At 35.3% G+C, this 18089-nt stretch overlaps 1 protein-coding gene across 6 annotated transcripts in view; it reads right to left on the minus strand.

Moving 5' to 3' along the window:
* SCLT1 (sodium channel and clathrin linker 1) overlaps positions 1–18089 on the minus strand; it is a 217097-nt gene that overhangs the window by 80499 nt on the left and 118509 nt on the right. For all 6 annotated transcript variants that reach the window (XR_004438129.1, XM_033215258.1, XM_033215257.1 and 3 more), the window contains one exon: positions 4277–4367. Coding sequence is in view for 5 of the 6 variants with exons in the window: in XM_033215258.1 (XP_033071149.1) it covers positions 4277–4367 (91 nt within the window). In the remaining variant the exon portion in view is untranslated. The remainder of the gene's footprint in view (positions 1–4276; positions 4368–18089) is intronic.

Raw genomic sequence — 18089 nt, forward strand, 5'->3', positions numbered from 1 at the left:
TGTATCATCTTTCTAAAGAAATTTCTTGTTCACCTTTTCCTGTTCCATGTGTTAACAAATATTTTTTATGATGCCATAACTTTCTGTTTTTTTTTTGAGACAGAATCTCATTCTCTCTCCTAGGCTGGAGTGCAGTGGCGTGATCTTGGCTCACTGCAACCTCCGCTGCCCAGGTTCAAGCGATTATCCTGGCTCAGCCTCACGAGTAGCTGGGATTACAGGTGCCTGCTACCGCGTTTGGTGAATTTTTGTATTTTTAGTAGAGACGGGGTTTCACTACATTGGCCAGGATGGTCTTGAACTTCTGATCTCATGAGCCATCCACCTTGGCCTCCCAAAGTGCGGGATTACAGGCATGAGCCATTGCACTCGGCCATTTTTTTTTTTTTTTAGGGTCTTGTCAGGTTACCTAGGCTGCACTCAAACTCCTTGGGTCAAGTGATCCTCCTGTCTCAGCCTCTCAAGTAGCTGGGACTATAGGTGCACACCACCATGCCCAGCCTAAGACTGCTATTTTAATTCCTCTATTGCTTTTAGCTATATCTGTTTGAACTATTTTTTAGTGGTTGCTGTAGAGACTACAATATGCATCTTGAACTCACCCAATTTATTTAGAGTTAATATTTAGATGAAAGTTCAGAGAAAACACTGGAACCTTGCAACAGTGTATATCCATGTAGGATCCCAGTCCTGAGTGCTATTGTTGTCATATATTACATCTGCACACTTTACAAATCCATCAAATACAGTATTATTAGTTCTGCTATAAGCAGTCACCTTTTAAAGATATGAAAAGTATGTACACACGTTATTTCATATTTGCCATTTCTGTTGCTTTTAGTTTCTTCTTGTATCTGAGTTGCCATCTGGTGTCATTTCCTTTTAGCCTAAAGAACTTCCTTCAGAATTTTTTGAATGCAGGTCTGCTGGGGACAAACTCTCTCATTTTTGGTTTATTTGAAAATGCCTGTATTTTGCTTTCACTTTTGGAGTATTTCACTGAATATAGAATTCTTAGTATTTTTTTCTTCAGCATTTCAAATATATTATTCCAATACTTTGTTTTCACAGGTTTTTTTTTTCACCCTTCCAGTCTTTATTTTTGATTCAAGGGGTACATGGGCAGGCTTGTTACATAGGTAAATTGTGTGTCAGGGGGTTTGGTATACTGATTATTTTGCCACCCAGGTAATGCGCATAGTACCTGATAGGTAGTATTTCAATCCTCACCCTCCTCCCATCCTCTACCCTCAAGTAGGGCCAGTGTATATTGTTCCCTTTAGCGTCCATTTGTACTCAGTGTTTAGCCACCACTTGTAAGTGAGGACATGCAGTATTTGGTTTTCTGTTCCTGGGTTAATTTGCTTAGGATAATGGCCTTCAGCTGCATCCATATTACTGCAAAGGACATGATTTTGCTCTTTTTATGGCTGTGTAGTATTCCACGGTATACACGTAACACATTTTCTTTATCCAGTCTGCTATTGATGGACATCTAGGTTGATCCCTTTGTTATAGTGAATAGTGCTGTGATGAACATACATGGGCACGTGTCTTTATGGTAGAACAATTTATATTACTTTGTTATATACCCAGTAATGGGATTGCTGGGTGGAATGGTACTTCTGTTTTGAGTTCTTTGAGAAATCTCCAAACCTCTTTCCACAATGGCTTAACTAGTTTCCATTCCCACCAGCAGTGGATAAACACTCTCTTTTCTCAGCATTACCAGCATCTGTAATTTTCTGACTTTGTAATGATAGCCATTCTGACAGGTGTGAGATGGTATCTCATTGTGATTTTGATTTGCATTTCTCTAATTCGTAGTACTGAGCATTTCCTCATTTGCTTGTTGGCCACGTGTATATCTTCTTTTGAAAACTGTCTGTTTATGTCCTCTGCCGACTTTTTAATGCGTTTCTTTCTTGTAAAATTAAGTTCTTTATGCTGGATATTAGACCTTTGTCGGATGCACAGTTTGCAAATATTTTTTCCCATTCTGTAGGTTGTCTGTTTACTCTGTTGATAGTTTCCTTTGGTATGCAGAAGCTCTTTAGTTTTATTAGGTCCCACTTGTCAATTTTTGTTTTTGTTGCAATTGCTTTTGGAGTCTTTGACATAAAATCTTTGCCAGGGCCTATGTCCAGAAGTGTTTCCACAGTTTCTTGATGAGAACTCAGCCATTAATCTTATCATTGCCTCTCTGGTCATTTTTCTATTGCTACTTTCAGGTATTCTCTTCATAACTGGCTGTCAATATCATTGTGATGTGTCTTAAAGTGATTTTGTGTTTACTGATTAATATTTTCCACCAAATTTAGGAAGTTTTCAGCCATTATTTCTTTAATTTTTTTCTGCTGCCATCCCCCTCCCTTTGGCAGTTCCAATTACACTTATGTTGTATTGCTTCACATTGTTCTATAGATTTCTGAGCACTTGTTCATTTTTCTTCAATCTTTTAAACTCTCTGTTCTTTGGACAGGGTAACTTCTATTGATCTGACTTCAAGTTCATTGATTATTTCTTCTGTCTTTCCCAATCTCTTTTTGAGTCCATCTAGTGAAATTTTTATTTCAGTTGCTCAACTTTAAAGCTCTAGAGTTTCTTCTTTAAAAATGATGTCCCAGTCCTCAATTAAAATTATCTATCTCTTCCTAGAGACTTTAATTTAAAAACAGATTTTAATTCCTTGAACATATATATAATATATAATAGCTGATTTGAAGTCTCTGTCTGCTAAATCTAACAGATAGATCCATTTAAAGTCAGTTTCTAATGGCTGCCTCCCTCAGCACCTCCCCAACAAGTATAGGTCATACTTTTCTGTCTAGTAATTTTTTATTGAAAACTCGATAGTGTAGATAATACATTGCAGTTACTTGTTTTGTTCTTTTGAGCATTCTTTTCTTTTCTTTCTTTCTTTTTTTTTTTTTTTTAGTTCAAGTAGACAATTATCTTGCTTGGTCTTGAAATTTGAAATCTATTCCACATACAGTATGCATCAGCTGATACATGTAATTAGTTCTTTTTGCTTTCCACTACTGCTTTTATAACTAGGCCCTGTGCCTACATAATTTGAAGATCAGTCAAGATTTGGGCAGAGGTAGGGTTCATCCTCTTTGTGGTTCCCTTGCTTCTAGAGATTCCCTTGTAATTTTCAGCTGCCTTTCCAGCTTTGGGCTTTGTCCTCTGATACTTCAAACAATAAGGAAGGCTTCAGTACACTGATGCTTCAGTTGCACACATTTCTCGCATGTATTCAATTATAAAAAGTAGTAAACTCAAATATCTAGTTTCATATATCTCTATCTTTCAAAAGTAGATTTCTCTTAGGTCTCTGCCTGCTTCTTCACTGGGTTCTCTGGGGTCCCTCCCCCACTTCCATATGCATAATTTAGTTGTCAGGCATGAATTTGGTAAGAATTTACACTCAGAATTTGGCTCTCACATTTTCTGTGTGTTACTCTTGCTGCCAGTATTTCTTCTTTAAATCTCCTACTGCTTTTCTAGCCCTAAACTTTGACCTGGGTACCTTAAGCAAATACAGAGGTGTTTTCTGAAGCCACAGCTGTGGAGGTTGGGAGAACTGACAGGCCAGAAATCCAAAAATTAACAATTCTTATTTCTTTTACTTTTTTCTGTTTTGGGTGCTTTCTGGTGTTTTAAAAATTTATCCAAGTTTTAAAATTGTTACTTATGGAAGGGTTCTTGTAACACTTAAAAAAAATCTACCATTATTAGAAATCCATAATCAACTTTTTACAGATTGGGAATAAGGCTTAGAAAGTTACATAGCTAATAAGTCCCAGAGTGAGAATTTTCAATAATTATATCTATCTAAAAATAAAGCCTGACTTTTCCTTGACATCCATCTGAAATTTCTCTATTACATATTTAAAAGAACCAGAGTCTATTATGCCAATAAATATTTTAGTAAATAACATAAAGGTAGTATTAAATGCTTGTTTTCCACCTGCAAATAACCAGTTAACTGAAACCTGATCTTGTATTAATTTGCATTTCAGTAATGATGTGCTTAAGTGGGATTATGATGTTTTATTGAATTAGGCTACAGAGAATGGAAATAAAAAATTATTTATAAAGTTGTTTTCAATAACATAGCTTAGCTTCCTACTTTCATATTTTATATTTAAGGGTAATAAAATAATTAATTCATCTTCTGACAATCCTCTTTAACACCTAATTCAAAATAAATCAACAAAATAGAAAGAAAACTAAGCAACGGGTATCCATTTGTCTTAGAAATAGAAAATACCTTCTTTTCCATCTGTCCCTGCAGATCTTCAGTCGCGTTAGTTAACTCTTCCACTTTTGCTACAGCAACTCTCAGCTCTAATTTGGCTTGCCTAAAAAATAAACTAAATTAATAAACACTGTTTTCCTAGACTGCTAAGAATAAAAAATTAGAATAGAAATCTAAATTTGGTAAAATCAGTTCTAGTTCTTGTGTATCGAAAATGGATCCATGGAATAAATTTTGGAAGATTCCTTTATTACTAATGAAAGCATGTAGAAGAGACTAAAGAAGAAAAAATATAGTTGAATGGTGAAGGGTACGAAGTAGAGGTCATGAATGCTTTATTTGGGTAAATTATATTATATACCAAAGTAATTCAATAAATTTCTTGAAAAAGCACTTTATCATCTTGATACATTACCTAACAAGAGCTCCAGTGCACTAAGAAGGATATACTTAGGTCTATAATATCCTTATAGAGATGGAAATTGGACTTTCTATGAAAATGAACTTAAACTTCAATACCTTGATCATTCCATAGACACCAGAAGTTTGTATTATGTAAACACTTAACATAACTTAAAATATTTGTCCCACCATAATACAATGTTTATTTTCTTCAGAGACTGTATTGGCAACAAACGAAAAAGACAAGTTTTTGTGAACATTCTAACAGAAGCAAGTAAGTTTCAATATCTTCTTGACTCCTCATAGGAAATGATTTTAGAACAATAAGACTTTCTTAGACAGAAAAAATGATTTTTAATATTATCATAATTTACCATTGAGTATAAAACACTTTATCTAAAGAACATATTTTTTAAGAAGAAAAATACTTTAGTGTAGGAACTGTTCCCTATTTCTTAATTATATTTTATGTATGTATCTAAATGTAAATCATATTTGTGCTATAAAACTTACAGAAATTATTTGATGCAAAATTCACAAGTAAATGTTAATTCATTTCCTTTTGACTCTGTCTTTAAAACTGCTTTACTTATATAGTTATAAATTTCCTACAATAGAAAATACAAATCTAATAATAGCTGAAAACATCTCAGGTAGTTATTAGGGCCAGGGACTGTTGTAAACGCTTTGCAGTCATCTCACTTGACACTCATAATAAGTGTGAATTAAGACTACTATTATATCAAACTGAAGTAGAGGAGAGCAAGGTTGATAGAGGTTTACCAATAAGCCCTAGGATTCACAATAAGTAATAAAACAACTATTTAAAGAGTCCCCTATGACAGACTGTCTACCCTCAAATGGTCCCAATAATATTTTATATGATGAGGCATTTAAGAAAATGTTTTGCTTTAAATTAACCAAGATTATTAAAAAAATCAAACAGGCCAGGTGCAGTGGCTCATGCCTGTAATCCCAACACTTTGGGAGGCTGAGGTGGGAGGATCACGAGGTCAAGAGATTGAGACCATCCTGGCCAACATGGTGAAGCCCTGTCTCTACTAAAAATACAAAAATTAGCTGGGTGTGCTGGCGCGCATGCCTGTAGTCCCAGCTACTTGGGAGGCTGAAGCAGGAGAATTGCTTGAACCCGGGAGGCGGAGGTTGCAGTGAGCTGAGATCACGCCACTACACTCCAGCCTGGCGACAGAGCAAGACTCCGTCTCAAAGAAAAAAAAAAGAAATCAAACAAAAATGTATTTTTTTCATTTGCAAAATGATTCGCCAAAGGACAAAACAAAAACCACCTTATTCATGTAAAATCTATGTCAGGCTGAGAGACAATTTCAGGAGCATATCTACAATCTAAATCAACAAATGATTCTACCAGTTATAAAATCCTATATATTTTTAAAGGAAAAACTTAAGGAATAATATATTTAAGTAGTAAGGATATAACTGAGAAAACTCTGAATAAGCATAGCAATCACACTGATTTGGTTTTCTTACCTTCAGAAAGGATAAAATATTGCTTGTTCTACTTGTTTCATGGGATTGCTGAACAAGTAAAAATAGATAATGTATATTAGAGTATCCTGTAAACTGTAAGCAAGATAAGGTCATAGTATGATCAAGGAAAAAAAAAAGAAAGAAAAAAAAACCTGTTGGAGACACAGAAAGCAAGGTACAAGGTGGAGAACACTAGAGGCAGGGATCCAATTCCGTCACTAACTAGTAATATGTCTTACTGCAATTCACTTGACCATGCTGCACGTCTCAAAGACTTCATGTCCAACAACAGAGGTGGATTAGGCAATTTGCCAAGACCAAAATTCTATAATTAGATTCTTTCCTTATTTTAATCTAATTGGCCTGAGTCTATTTCTAAATTGTCTTTCAATTGTGTATTCCTTTTTCATTCTACGGCCCAAACTTTAGCTTCATTATCACTCATAATACTATTCCAATAGATTCCAAACTCATCTCTTCACTGATGGTCTCCTCTTTCGTTCATTCTTTATATCTTATCTGTTAAAAAAGTTATCTAGTACTAAAAACTCCTATTTAACAATGATTCTTGGATTCCACACTTTTTGGCATAAAGTCTACACTCCCCTACATGGCATATAAGGACAGTCAATATCTAGCATCAAAGAGTCTTATCTCTTGCCAATTACCCCCATGTAATTTATATTCCAAGTATAATAAAACACTCACTCAGTGTTTCTTAAACACATCTTTGTTTCTTTTTTCACATGTTTGGTTGGACTAGTCTTCTTCATTTTCTAACCAATTCCTTAAGTTTGACCTAGTTCAAAAGTCTCCCTATCTTCAGGTCTTCACTAATTTTCCCTTGGCGAAAACCCTATGTCTGAATACTTATAATATATAATACTTTATACGTTATTGATTGACTACACTGTATTGTAATCAATACTATAGAGATTCTCCTTTGTGGAACTGTAAGTTCATAAAAAATATACAATGTAAGATAATTAAAAGCAAGGATCACATCTTATTAATTTTTAAACCCTCAGGAGATAGCACAGTACCTAGGGCACAGGAGACAAGTAAATCTATCATAAATGAATGAGAGGGCAAAAGGAAAAGGTGGGAAGAGGGAGGGGAAAAGGGAGAGAAGTAGTGGGAGGGAGAGAGGGAGAGAGAAAGAGAGGGCGAGAAAGAGAAAGAGAATGTTACAAGTACAACTATATATTGATATTTTACCTAGATCTTGCACACCCAACTTAATATTCATGTGTGAAAAATTCTAGAAAAATAATTTATGAACAATTATTCCAAATATATATTATCTCAGATTCCTTTGAGATGAAATCTCCTGCTACATAGGTAAAAAGAAAAAAAAAAAATAGGCACTGGACTTAGACCTAATTTGGAAGTCATTATAAAAAAATTCTGAAAACATTCATATTATATTGTATTCACTAAAACACAAATACTATTTTTTGGGGGGCAAATAAGTAGTAGTTTTCCACACTGTTCCACAGAACAGTTAGAAAGTAAGTAAATAGTTCTTTATATCTACTTTTGGCATGAAGGGTTGAAAAAAATTCTAAAATAAAAGGCAGAAAGCCTATCTTCTAGAACTGACTCTACAAACACAAAAGGTATGTGAACTGGGCCAATCACTTAACTTCTCTGAGTCTTAGTATCTATAAAATGGATATAAAAACAGTTTTCCCATATAGTTCACAGAATTATAAAGTTCAAATAAGTTAATGCATATTAAAACATTTTATAAATTTTACTGTAGTTTATACAATGCAGCTACCATCATCATTTTGTCTTTTATTAGATTAAATTATCAGGAACTGTGTAGTAAAGTACTAATTTACAATTGAACTGGGAAAGCTCTGGGGATGCCTGAATGTCTAGCCTTGACTCTTAGCCAGTATATGAACAGCGGGATTTATGATGTGCTGTTTAAAGTATGAATCGCTTCCTGCAGCCTGCAAGTTGATTTGTTTACTGATGATTTTCACCGGGCATAACTAGATAGCCAGGCTAGGCTATGTGATCAGTGTGGCAAAAAAAAAAAAAAAAAAAAAAAATGACCCTGATAGGAACTCCTGCCTGGAGCTCTCCTGAAGCCAAGATTCATTGCACAGATTCTTGGTGGCTCAACGTGGAGATAAAGCATGTCTGTGTATAAATAAAGGCCCTAGGGTGCCTATGCTTGAATGTGTCCTGGACGCTATATGCTTGCCTGTGTTCTTTTTCTGGCTGCACAATATCCTTTGGCCTTTAAATAAAAGCCTTCTGTAAGTATGCTCTGTGCAGTCTTGTGAGTTCTTTTAAATATTCACGCTTTTAAAATTTTTGAAGCAACTAACAAAAATAATTCTAATATTATTTTATGAAGAAACTCAATAATTACGTTTATACCATTTACATGCAAATGTTTTAGATACATGTCTCCCTGTGTATGTAATTTTAAAAAAGTCAAAAACAGTTTAACAAAAAAATTTGATTAAAAAAACACAATTAGTTAACTATTAATAATCTTGATGTCATAACTACCCAAGGATTTTACTTTTGCTTCAAATAAATATTCTAAAAAGCACATTACTTTATTTTCAGGTATGTTTGTTAATCCACTTTATATTCTTGGGATTTTTCATTAATGTATTTTTTAATTGCTTATGATATTAAACAGATTTGAATGACAACTTATTTATTATTATTAGTTTTTGAGACAGCCCAGGCTGGAGTGCAGTGGCACGATCTCGGTTCACTGCAAGCTCCGCCTCTAGGGTTCATGCCATTCTCCTGCCTCAGCCTCCTGAGTAGCTGGGACTACAGGCACCCACCACCACACCCGGCTAATTTTTTGTATTCTTCAGTAGAGGCAGGGTTTCACCGTGTTAGCCACGATGGTCTCAATCTGCTGACCTTGTGATCCGCCTGCCTCAACCTCCCAGAGTGCTGGGATTACAGGCATGAGCCACTGCACCTGGCCAACAAATTTAAAAAAAATAAAACTTCATTTAGCAAAATTTAATCAAGTATAACATAAAGGATAGGATATAATACTAGATTTAAATTATACCACCAATTTGGACAGAAATTAAAATGCTTTAATTATCAATACACTTTTTTGAGACTGAACATCAAGTACAATGAGTCTATTTTAAGACAAATTTTTGTTTCTTCCTGCACTCTCATACAAAGGGAATCCTAAAAATGTTTATAATATCTTTTTTGCATACAATGAAAACTGGTAAGATTTTGAGAGATACAAAAGCTAGTTTTTGCTGATTTGATATTCTTAATTTTTTCCTCTTTAGAACAGAAAAATGCATACGTTAGGTAATTTAATAAGGACTTTTGTAATTACCCAGTATAATAAAGCCGATCATTTACACTTAATAGCTTTAGAAAATCCTGAAACATAATTTTAGACAAAGTTCTAAACTTTTAAAATCACTACTGCTTTTAGGAAACCGAGTAAGTACCAAAACTGAATAACGTTTTATTTCAATTTTTTTCCTCTTCCCAATCTTTAGTGGCAGTCTAATAATGAAACCCATTCAAGGCAGAAGCGTTCTGAAGAAATTCTAAAAGCAATGGATATTATAATCCATACATTGAGCTAACAAAACTTTCCAAAATAGTGGCTCTTCAGTTTTGAAATACATTATTTATGTATTATTTATAGAAACTTGAAGTTAACTCAAAATTATACATAGTTTTAGGTAATTCAAAATTCTAATTTCTATGTTAGATATAATATTCTATGATACCAGTAGTAGTGTCCATACTTTGTGTGTACGAAAGTGAGCTTTTTGCAACTAATATGCATAGGCTTTTTCACATCATATATGGATAGGCTCAATCTGAGACTTATTCAGAATGTCCGCAGGCAGTACTTGGTCATCTCTGTTTTTCAGAATCTCTACAGGGGATTCTGATGTATATTCACTGCCTTAGATTTTATAAAATAACTACAGAATTGACAATTTACTCTTGTAAACAATGATTACAAGTATAGTCTTAGAGTCATGTAACTTTGGGTAACACTGACAAAGTGCAGAAAATATTAATTCATACTCTATTATTGATCAGACTATTGAAATCTCTTATTCAACAGACATGCTTACAACATGTTTACTTCATGCCTGCAATGTTTGAGGTGTTGCAATAATGTGGTACAAAACACACAAAGGGTTTTTCTCCTTCACAGATGATCATATCTACCCTACCCAATTTAAACTTTCAGCTCAATAAGGTAATTATAGCACTATAGTAATCTTGAGGAGGGCCACAAAGCAATTATACGTTAAGCAACACAAAAGATTAAAATAAAACATTATGATTCTGAGTATGCAGCACATTTACATTTAGCTGGGAGAATACTGAAGTGAGAGGTATTTAAAGCAAGAATTGGCAGAGGAATTATGTACCTCACAAGAAGAGATAGAGAAAGCTTTACGAAAAAACAAGATAAGCACAAGCATAAAGGTAGGTAAGTGTAGGACTTATTTAGAGAAGATGAGAAATAAGACTGTAAAGGCCATGGGGACTACAATGTCAATGTCCTGAATTGACAGTTATCTGTATCGATTTAAAGGCAAGTGGGGGAACTGCACCAATAATGGTATCAGAGCTGCACTTTAGAAATTTAAACCTGACATGCGTGAAAAATAGACTAGAATGATAGTTCTGTCTCTCTCTGTAACCAATATGTTATAATAAATGAGCAAGAGGGAGGAAAAGTCTAAACCAGAGTGATGACAACAATATTGAGAGAGATGGTGCAGGTTTCACAAAGAGAATTTAAGGGATTCCATGCATTCATACTTTGAACAAATATTTATTGAATGCTTATAACATGCCCGACACTGTGAATATAATTTGGACATGTTGAGCTTTAAGAGCTTATGGCTCATCAGTTTTTTGTTTGTTTTTCCTGTATTTCAGGAGTCCTAGAGTTATTTTACTGAGCACCTACATGTACCATACCAAGCGCTGTCTATTGAGCAGCTACATGCACCATACAAAGCACTGTCATCAGCACTGGTGATGCAGTGGTAAACAAGGAAGATAAAGCCCCTGTCTCATAAAGTTCATACTGTAATGGAGGGAGACAGGCAATAAGCATTTCAATAAATCAGGTAATTAAAGAAAGTGACAATGTTATAAAGAAGATGATACAGGGAAATAGGAAAGACATGGGTCATCAGGGACATCTATGGTAGGAATATCTGAGCTGCGACCTAAGGGATGATGATGAAAACTGAAGGAAATTTAGGGGAGGAGAATTACAGGCAAAGATAATTAAGAATAAATGAAAGAATATGAGAAAAACAAAGAAATGACAATTAAGCCGGAATGTATCACAGAGAAAAAAGTATAAGATAAAGTCGGAGAGGAAGTTTAGAGGTCAGATCACATAAGGGCCTTCTGGATATAGTAGGAATTTTGGAATGTGTTCCAATTGTAATGAAAATACACTGGAGGGTCTGAAGCAGGTAAATGATGTGATATATTGTGTGGAGAATGAATTGCAGTGGAATAAGAGTGAAAGCAGGTAGACCAGAGAAAAGGGTACTGCAAACAAGAGACAGTGGGGTAGAGGTGATATTGATGATGAGTGGATTTGCGATCATCTGTACACAGAGCCAACACGAGTAGAAGTAGAGATGAAGCAACAGAGAGCAAGCAAGCAAAAATTCTGAGGTTTGATGATGGCATTAGCTACTAAGATGGGGAGACCCTCTACTCCTTCATAGCCATTCTGCTTTTATAAGTTTAAATTCTGAGGTTCCATGTATAAGATTTCTTTTTTTCTTTCTTTTTTTTTTTTTTTAAAGGAGTTTATTGTTAAAAAATAACAAGTTTGAAAACCACTGACCTAGCAATTCAATTATGGAAATCAACAAAGAGATCAAGGTCAGAGGTGTATACTTGGGAAACGTTATTGAGCTGAAAGTTTGAATTGGGCAGGGTGGATATGATCATCTATGAAGGAGAGAAATTGAGTCACATGGTTAGAAATCTAAGAAATGTATACTTTTCATAGGTAGGATAAGGAAATGGGGGAGGCAAAAGAGGCAAAAAAAAAAAAAAAAAAAAAAAGCAACAAAAGTCAGAGAAGAAATCATGGCATAAACACAAAAGTCCTGGTAGAGAAATGTTCAAGAAAGGTAGAAAAAAATCATTCGTTAAGGAAAATCAACAACCAAGGAGAATGAGGGAGGCATTTTTAAGGCATAAAAGGTACCAGTAATTCTTGAGGAGAAGAATAGATAGGTGGGGCTAATCCAAACTGAAGAAAACTCCAAAGAGTGACTATAATAAATACAGATTCTTCCAAGCAACATCAAAGAATGGGAAGAAGAAAGTATCTGAGGACTCACCAGGGAGGTCTATACATCTGAGGTCTTAAAAAGAACCCTGCAAAAGAGAAACTAAGATTTCAAAACGAAAAGAATATAACTGAAATATACAGAAGGGAACAGAAGGAATTTGGGATTGTACAGTTGGCAAGAAATGGGGGTACAACATAATAGAAAGAGGAGAAAGAAAGACATGGTTACTCTGGTCCTAGAAATTACAGCAGCAACAAAAAAAAAGGCAGATTTCCCAGGTCTGGGAGGTAAATAATCCACTATTTATTACAATGCTAATACCAACTCCCAAATCTACTAGCAGGTAATTTGTAAATATTGTATATCCTACCTACAGAGGTTGGATACTAAAGTAGAAGGGAAGTGGGCAAAGACAGTAAGTTATATTACATTGCAACATTGCAAGGAAGGTAATTTCATTTTCATTATAGCAATGAGAAAACTGAAGTTCATGCAGTTAAACAACCTACCCAAGTCACCAGTAAATGGCTGCTTTAGTCTGAGTATCTGTGTCCCCGCAAAATTCATATGTTGAAATCTCATATAAATACAACCTTCATGTAACTCTTAATATCATATAATGATATTATGAGGTGGGGCCTTCTGGGAGGTGATTAGGTCATGATGGCAGTGCCCTCGAAAATGGGATTAGTGTCCTCATAAGAGAGGCCCAAGGGAGGCTTCTTTGCCCTTTTTACTGCATGAAGACAAAGAGAGAAGGTGTCATGTACACTCAGGAAACAGCCCCTCACCAAACTCCAAATCTGCCATCTTTTTAATTCTGAACTTCCTGGCCTCCAGACTGTAATAAATATATTTCTGTTGTTTATGAGCTTTTCAGTATGTGGCATTTTGTTATAGCAGCCCCAATGGATTAAGACAATGGCAGAGTCAGAATAAAAAACTAGAGCTGACTTCAAAGCCTATGCTTTTTAAATTTCATACCAGACAGAACCACATTTTTAAAGATAGGTAGAATAATGTAGAGTATTTGCAAAAGAAAGTTATAAACAACAATTAAAATATATTTTGACAGAAAACAGTCATCTACCCTTAGAGGCAAAAGTTTTGAACAATGATGTTATGTATTTGTTTTATTCTTGCCAGATCCCCTAAACAAGAAATGTTAATATTAATTAACTGTGGCTAAGGTTCCACTCTTGACTAGTGTGTTCTAAAAGTCTAATAATCTTGTTACTGTCTCTTAAAGACTGAGAGAAAAAAAAATAAACATTATTGAATAAAGGTGACAGTAATCCCTTTAAATAACATTAAAGTAAAACAGTGTGAAGAAATAGAAAACTGACAGCAAAGTCCTATTTCTTATCTTAAAACCTGTTTTTCATGCTCAGAAAACTAGCTGCCAACACATAAGGAACTGTCTGGCAATTCTATGACTAAGCACATCTGCTCAGGGCCATTTCTCACATGGGATTGTTTCCAAGACACACTATGAATTAAAACTAGTGATCCATGAATTCCAGATTTCCATAGCATTTTTATAATAGAAGACACAATATTATTTAAATTGGAATAGGAAACATCTGAGAAAAATATGTTATCTCAGCTAAAATAAAACTATTACCCGGCAAAAGTACACGTCTTTTAAAAAAATAAGATAGTATATAAAAATTATCAGCACATACATTTTTAAAGAAAAAAATATGCATTTGTAAAAAAGATTAAAATGAACACAATGAATATATACAAACTGTGATTTATATAATTTACCTTTTCAGATTTAATATGATAGAGCAATACTAAGAATTGCATTCCTATCAATCACATCAGCTCTAATGCTCTTCAATGAAGCCACTTATATATAAGTAATTTTGCTATCATATTTTAAAGATGTTCTGGATTTTATTTCATATTTAAATATAGAGAAACCACTAAACATAAAAAATATTTAAGGCTCCAGCACCCAGTCAAATTTTGAGATTATTGGTAATAAAAACATTTAAAAGTCAATATAGCTTAAAGGCTGGATCTATAACGAGAAACACTAAAAATCTTTTTAATTAATTGTGCAAAGCTTCTATTAATTATATTAAAATGATTTTTTTCAGGTGTGTTGTTTTGGAAATCAAACTTCTAAGTGGTCACACATTTCTGTGTAGCTGAAGGAGATAAAATATAAAATAGAATTTTTAAAAATAATGACAGTTCAAGAAAACAATTGTGCCCGGAGAGGTCAAAGAGCAAAGGACACAAATAGAAAATCCACATGAATAAATTAGCTTTGTCTCTCTAATAAAGTGCAATTTAATTATTTAATTAACTGACTCACTCAAGTATTTTTTTGATCACCTGCCATATGTCTAGTACTGTGCTAGATGATGGCAAGATAAAAATCATCAAATCATAATCCATGCCTTCCAGGGGCTCAAAGACTAGTGTAGAGAGATGGATTTGTAAACAATAAAGTGTTAAAAATGCTGTGACAGTGTAAGATATCAGATCTAACCAACCGCATCTTGCTTCTAACCTCCAAACTCTCTTTGTCCATTCCTGGGCATAGGCTGAATTAGCCTTGGGAAGGAATTTAGTTTTTAGTTTAAATAGCCCTTCCCAAAAGCTACACTGTTCTCGTAAAATGAATGAAAGGCCCCGAGCCACCAAGTTAGGATGAGAGGGGCTGGAATTCTAAATATTACCAGCCATTTAGTCTGGAGGTCATAAGATTTGCAACTTCCCCAATTACTCTTGAAGATAACATTACTATTGTAAACCTAAGATTGTTCTTTTAAGGTGTCTTTCCAGGGTTTTGCATTTCTGACAACCGGATGGCCCCACCTGGACCTGCCAACCGGTTCTGTGGCCCCTACTCAGGAACTGATTCAGCATAAGAGGACAGCTTCAAGTCCCTGTGATTTCATCCTTGAGCCAACCAATCAGCACTCCTGATTCACTGGCCCCTACCCGCCAAATTATCCTTAAAAACTCTGATCCCTGAGGGTTTTCGGGGAGACTGATTTGAATAATAATAAAACTCTGGTCTCCTGCCAAAAAAAAAAAAAAAAGAAAAGAAATGCTGTGACAGATGTATGTGCAGTCTACAGTTGAGGCACATGGGAAGAAGGCATGTTTGGTACACAGGAGACTCAAGCTGAATAATCTGTCAAGTTGAATAATTTGGATTATATCCTATAGGTATTTAGTAACCATTGAAGGAGAGTGACATGATCAGACATATTTTAGAAAGATCACTTTGATAATAGTATGAAAAAGGAAGATGGAGGCAGTAAGTTAATTTAGAGGTTACAGCTGTAGCTCAGATGAGAAAGTAATGAAGTGAAAGATCAGAGAGACATTTATTTATTTATTTATTTATTTATTTATTTATTTTGAGATGGAGTCTTGCTCTGTCGCCCGGTCTGGAGTGCAGTGGCCGGATCTCAGCTCACTGCAAGCTCCGCCTCCCGGGTTCAGAGAGACATTTATAAGGTAGAGTTGGGACAGAAAAGAATTTATGATGTCTCCTAGTTTTCTGAATCAGGAATTGGATGGTACAATTCACGAATATGGATAAAAGATTTGAGAGATAATGATAAGGTTAGTTTGGAGCCTGCTGCTTTTCAGGTGTCTCTGAGCCACGTGGGTAGAGAGAACCAGGAGAACTTCGAGCTAGAAAAATTTAATGAGATCTCATCCTCATAGAAACTGTCGAAGCTACAAAAGTGCCCTTGAGATGAAATGGGTCAAATTAAAATAACTTTGAGGCTATCACATTATACATAAACTTATTATAAAGACTGTTTCTACCCTCAGAGCACAGATGTACATTTTTAAGTTCTCAATGAATATAAAATAAATTGATTTGACAAATTATAGGCTCCTTATATGAAGATAATATCTATGTCTGTTAATGAGATAAGTCCTTAGTGGCTAAGTTATTATTATTTTGAGATGGAGTCTTGCTCTGTTGCCCAGGCTGGAGTACAATGGCACAATCTCAGGTCACTGCAACCTGTGATTCCTGGGTTCAAACAATTCTTCTCAGTCTCCCAAGTAGCTGGGATTACAGGTGCCTACCACCACGTCCAGCTAATTTTTGTATTTTTAGTAGAGATGGGGTTTCACCATGTTGGCCAGGCTGTTCTCAAACTCCTGACCTCAGGTGATCCACCCACCTTGGCCTCCAAAAGTGCTGGGATTACAGGCGTGAGCTACCATACCTGGCCAGCTAAAATTATTATTATTATTTATTTATTTATTTATTTATTTTTTTGAGACGGAGTCTTGCTCTGTCCCCCAGGCTGGAGTGCAGTGGCCGGATCTCAGCTCACTGCAAGCTCCGCCTCCCGGGTTTACGCCATTCTCCTGCCTCAGCCTCCCAAGTAGCTGGGACTACAGGCGCCCGCCACCTCACTCGGCTAGTTTTTTTGTATTTTTTTAGTAGAGACGGGGTTTCACCGTGTTAGCCAGGATGGTCTCGATCTCCTGGCCTCGTGATCCGCCTGTCTCGGCCTCCCAAAGTGCTGGGATTACAGGCTTGAGCCACCGTGCCCGGCTAGCTAAAATTATTTTTAACAAATATTCTGATGATGTTACTCTGATGAAAAGTTAATAAGGAACCCAAGCAAATGCTTTACTTAGTCTTTTTTTTTTTTGAGATGGAGTTTCACTCTTGTTGCCCAGGCTGGAGTGCAAAGGTGTGATCTCAGCTCACCGCAACCTCTGCCTCCCAGGTTCAAGCGATTCTCTTGCCCCAGCCTCCCTAGTAGCTGGGATTATAGGCATGTGCCACCACGTTCGGCTACTTTTGTATTTTTAGTAGAGACGGGATTTCACCATATTGGTCAGGCTAGTCTTGAACTCCCAACCTCAGGTGATCTGCCCACCTCAGCCTCCCAAAGTGCTGAGATTACAGGCGTGAGCCACAGCGCCCGGCCACTACTTAGTCTTTATAGTACATCCTTTTAAAAGATAACATTGGTTATTCCTAAAAATATATAATAAATGACAATCTTTCCCTTCGAAGACTTTACAAGGCAGGCATAAAATCTAAGCACATGAGAGTTGGAATATAATTATCATCATAACTCAGTTGGCTATATATTATAAATAAATATATAAGACAAAAAAGCACCTCTGGAAAAACAGTATAAATCTAAGTTTAAATGAATAAATACTGAGTAGGTTCACAAGAATAAAAGTGTAAAAATCTGGTAGAATGAATGAGAGAAGTCTTTTGGGAGAAGGCAAGTTTTAACTAGGTTTAGAAAATTACAAATTTTCTGAGAAACAGAATGATCTAAGGCAAAAAGGAGGTTACCAAAAGTTTTTCTGAGAAACAGCAATATGACTACTTTTCTGTATAACTGGAGGGTTGAGGAAGATCAGCTCAATGAAGATTCTTAAGAAAACAGGCTGAAGAGTTTTATCAACTATGACAAGGTATCACCAAAAACTCTCAAAATGAAATATGATTAAAGCTTTAATTATAAATTCACATGATTTTAACTTTTTTGCACCACACTATCAGACAACAAATGAAATTAATATGTTTCAGTATAAGCACAAACTTAAACAACTCTAGTGCTTAAGGA

Source organism: Trachypithecus francoisi, unplaced genomic scaffold, assembly GCF_009764315.1.
Source record: "Trachypithecus francoisi isolate TF-2019V2 unplaced genomic scaffold, Tfra_2.0 Lachesis_group1, whole genome shotgun sequence".
Classification (NCBI taxonomy): domain Eukaryota; kingdom Metazoa; phylum Chordata; class Mammalia; order Primates; family Cercopithecidae; genus Trachypithecus; species Trachypithecus francoisi.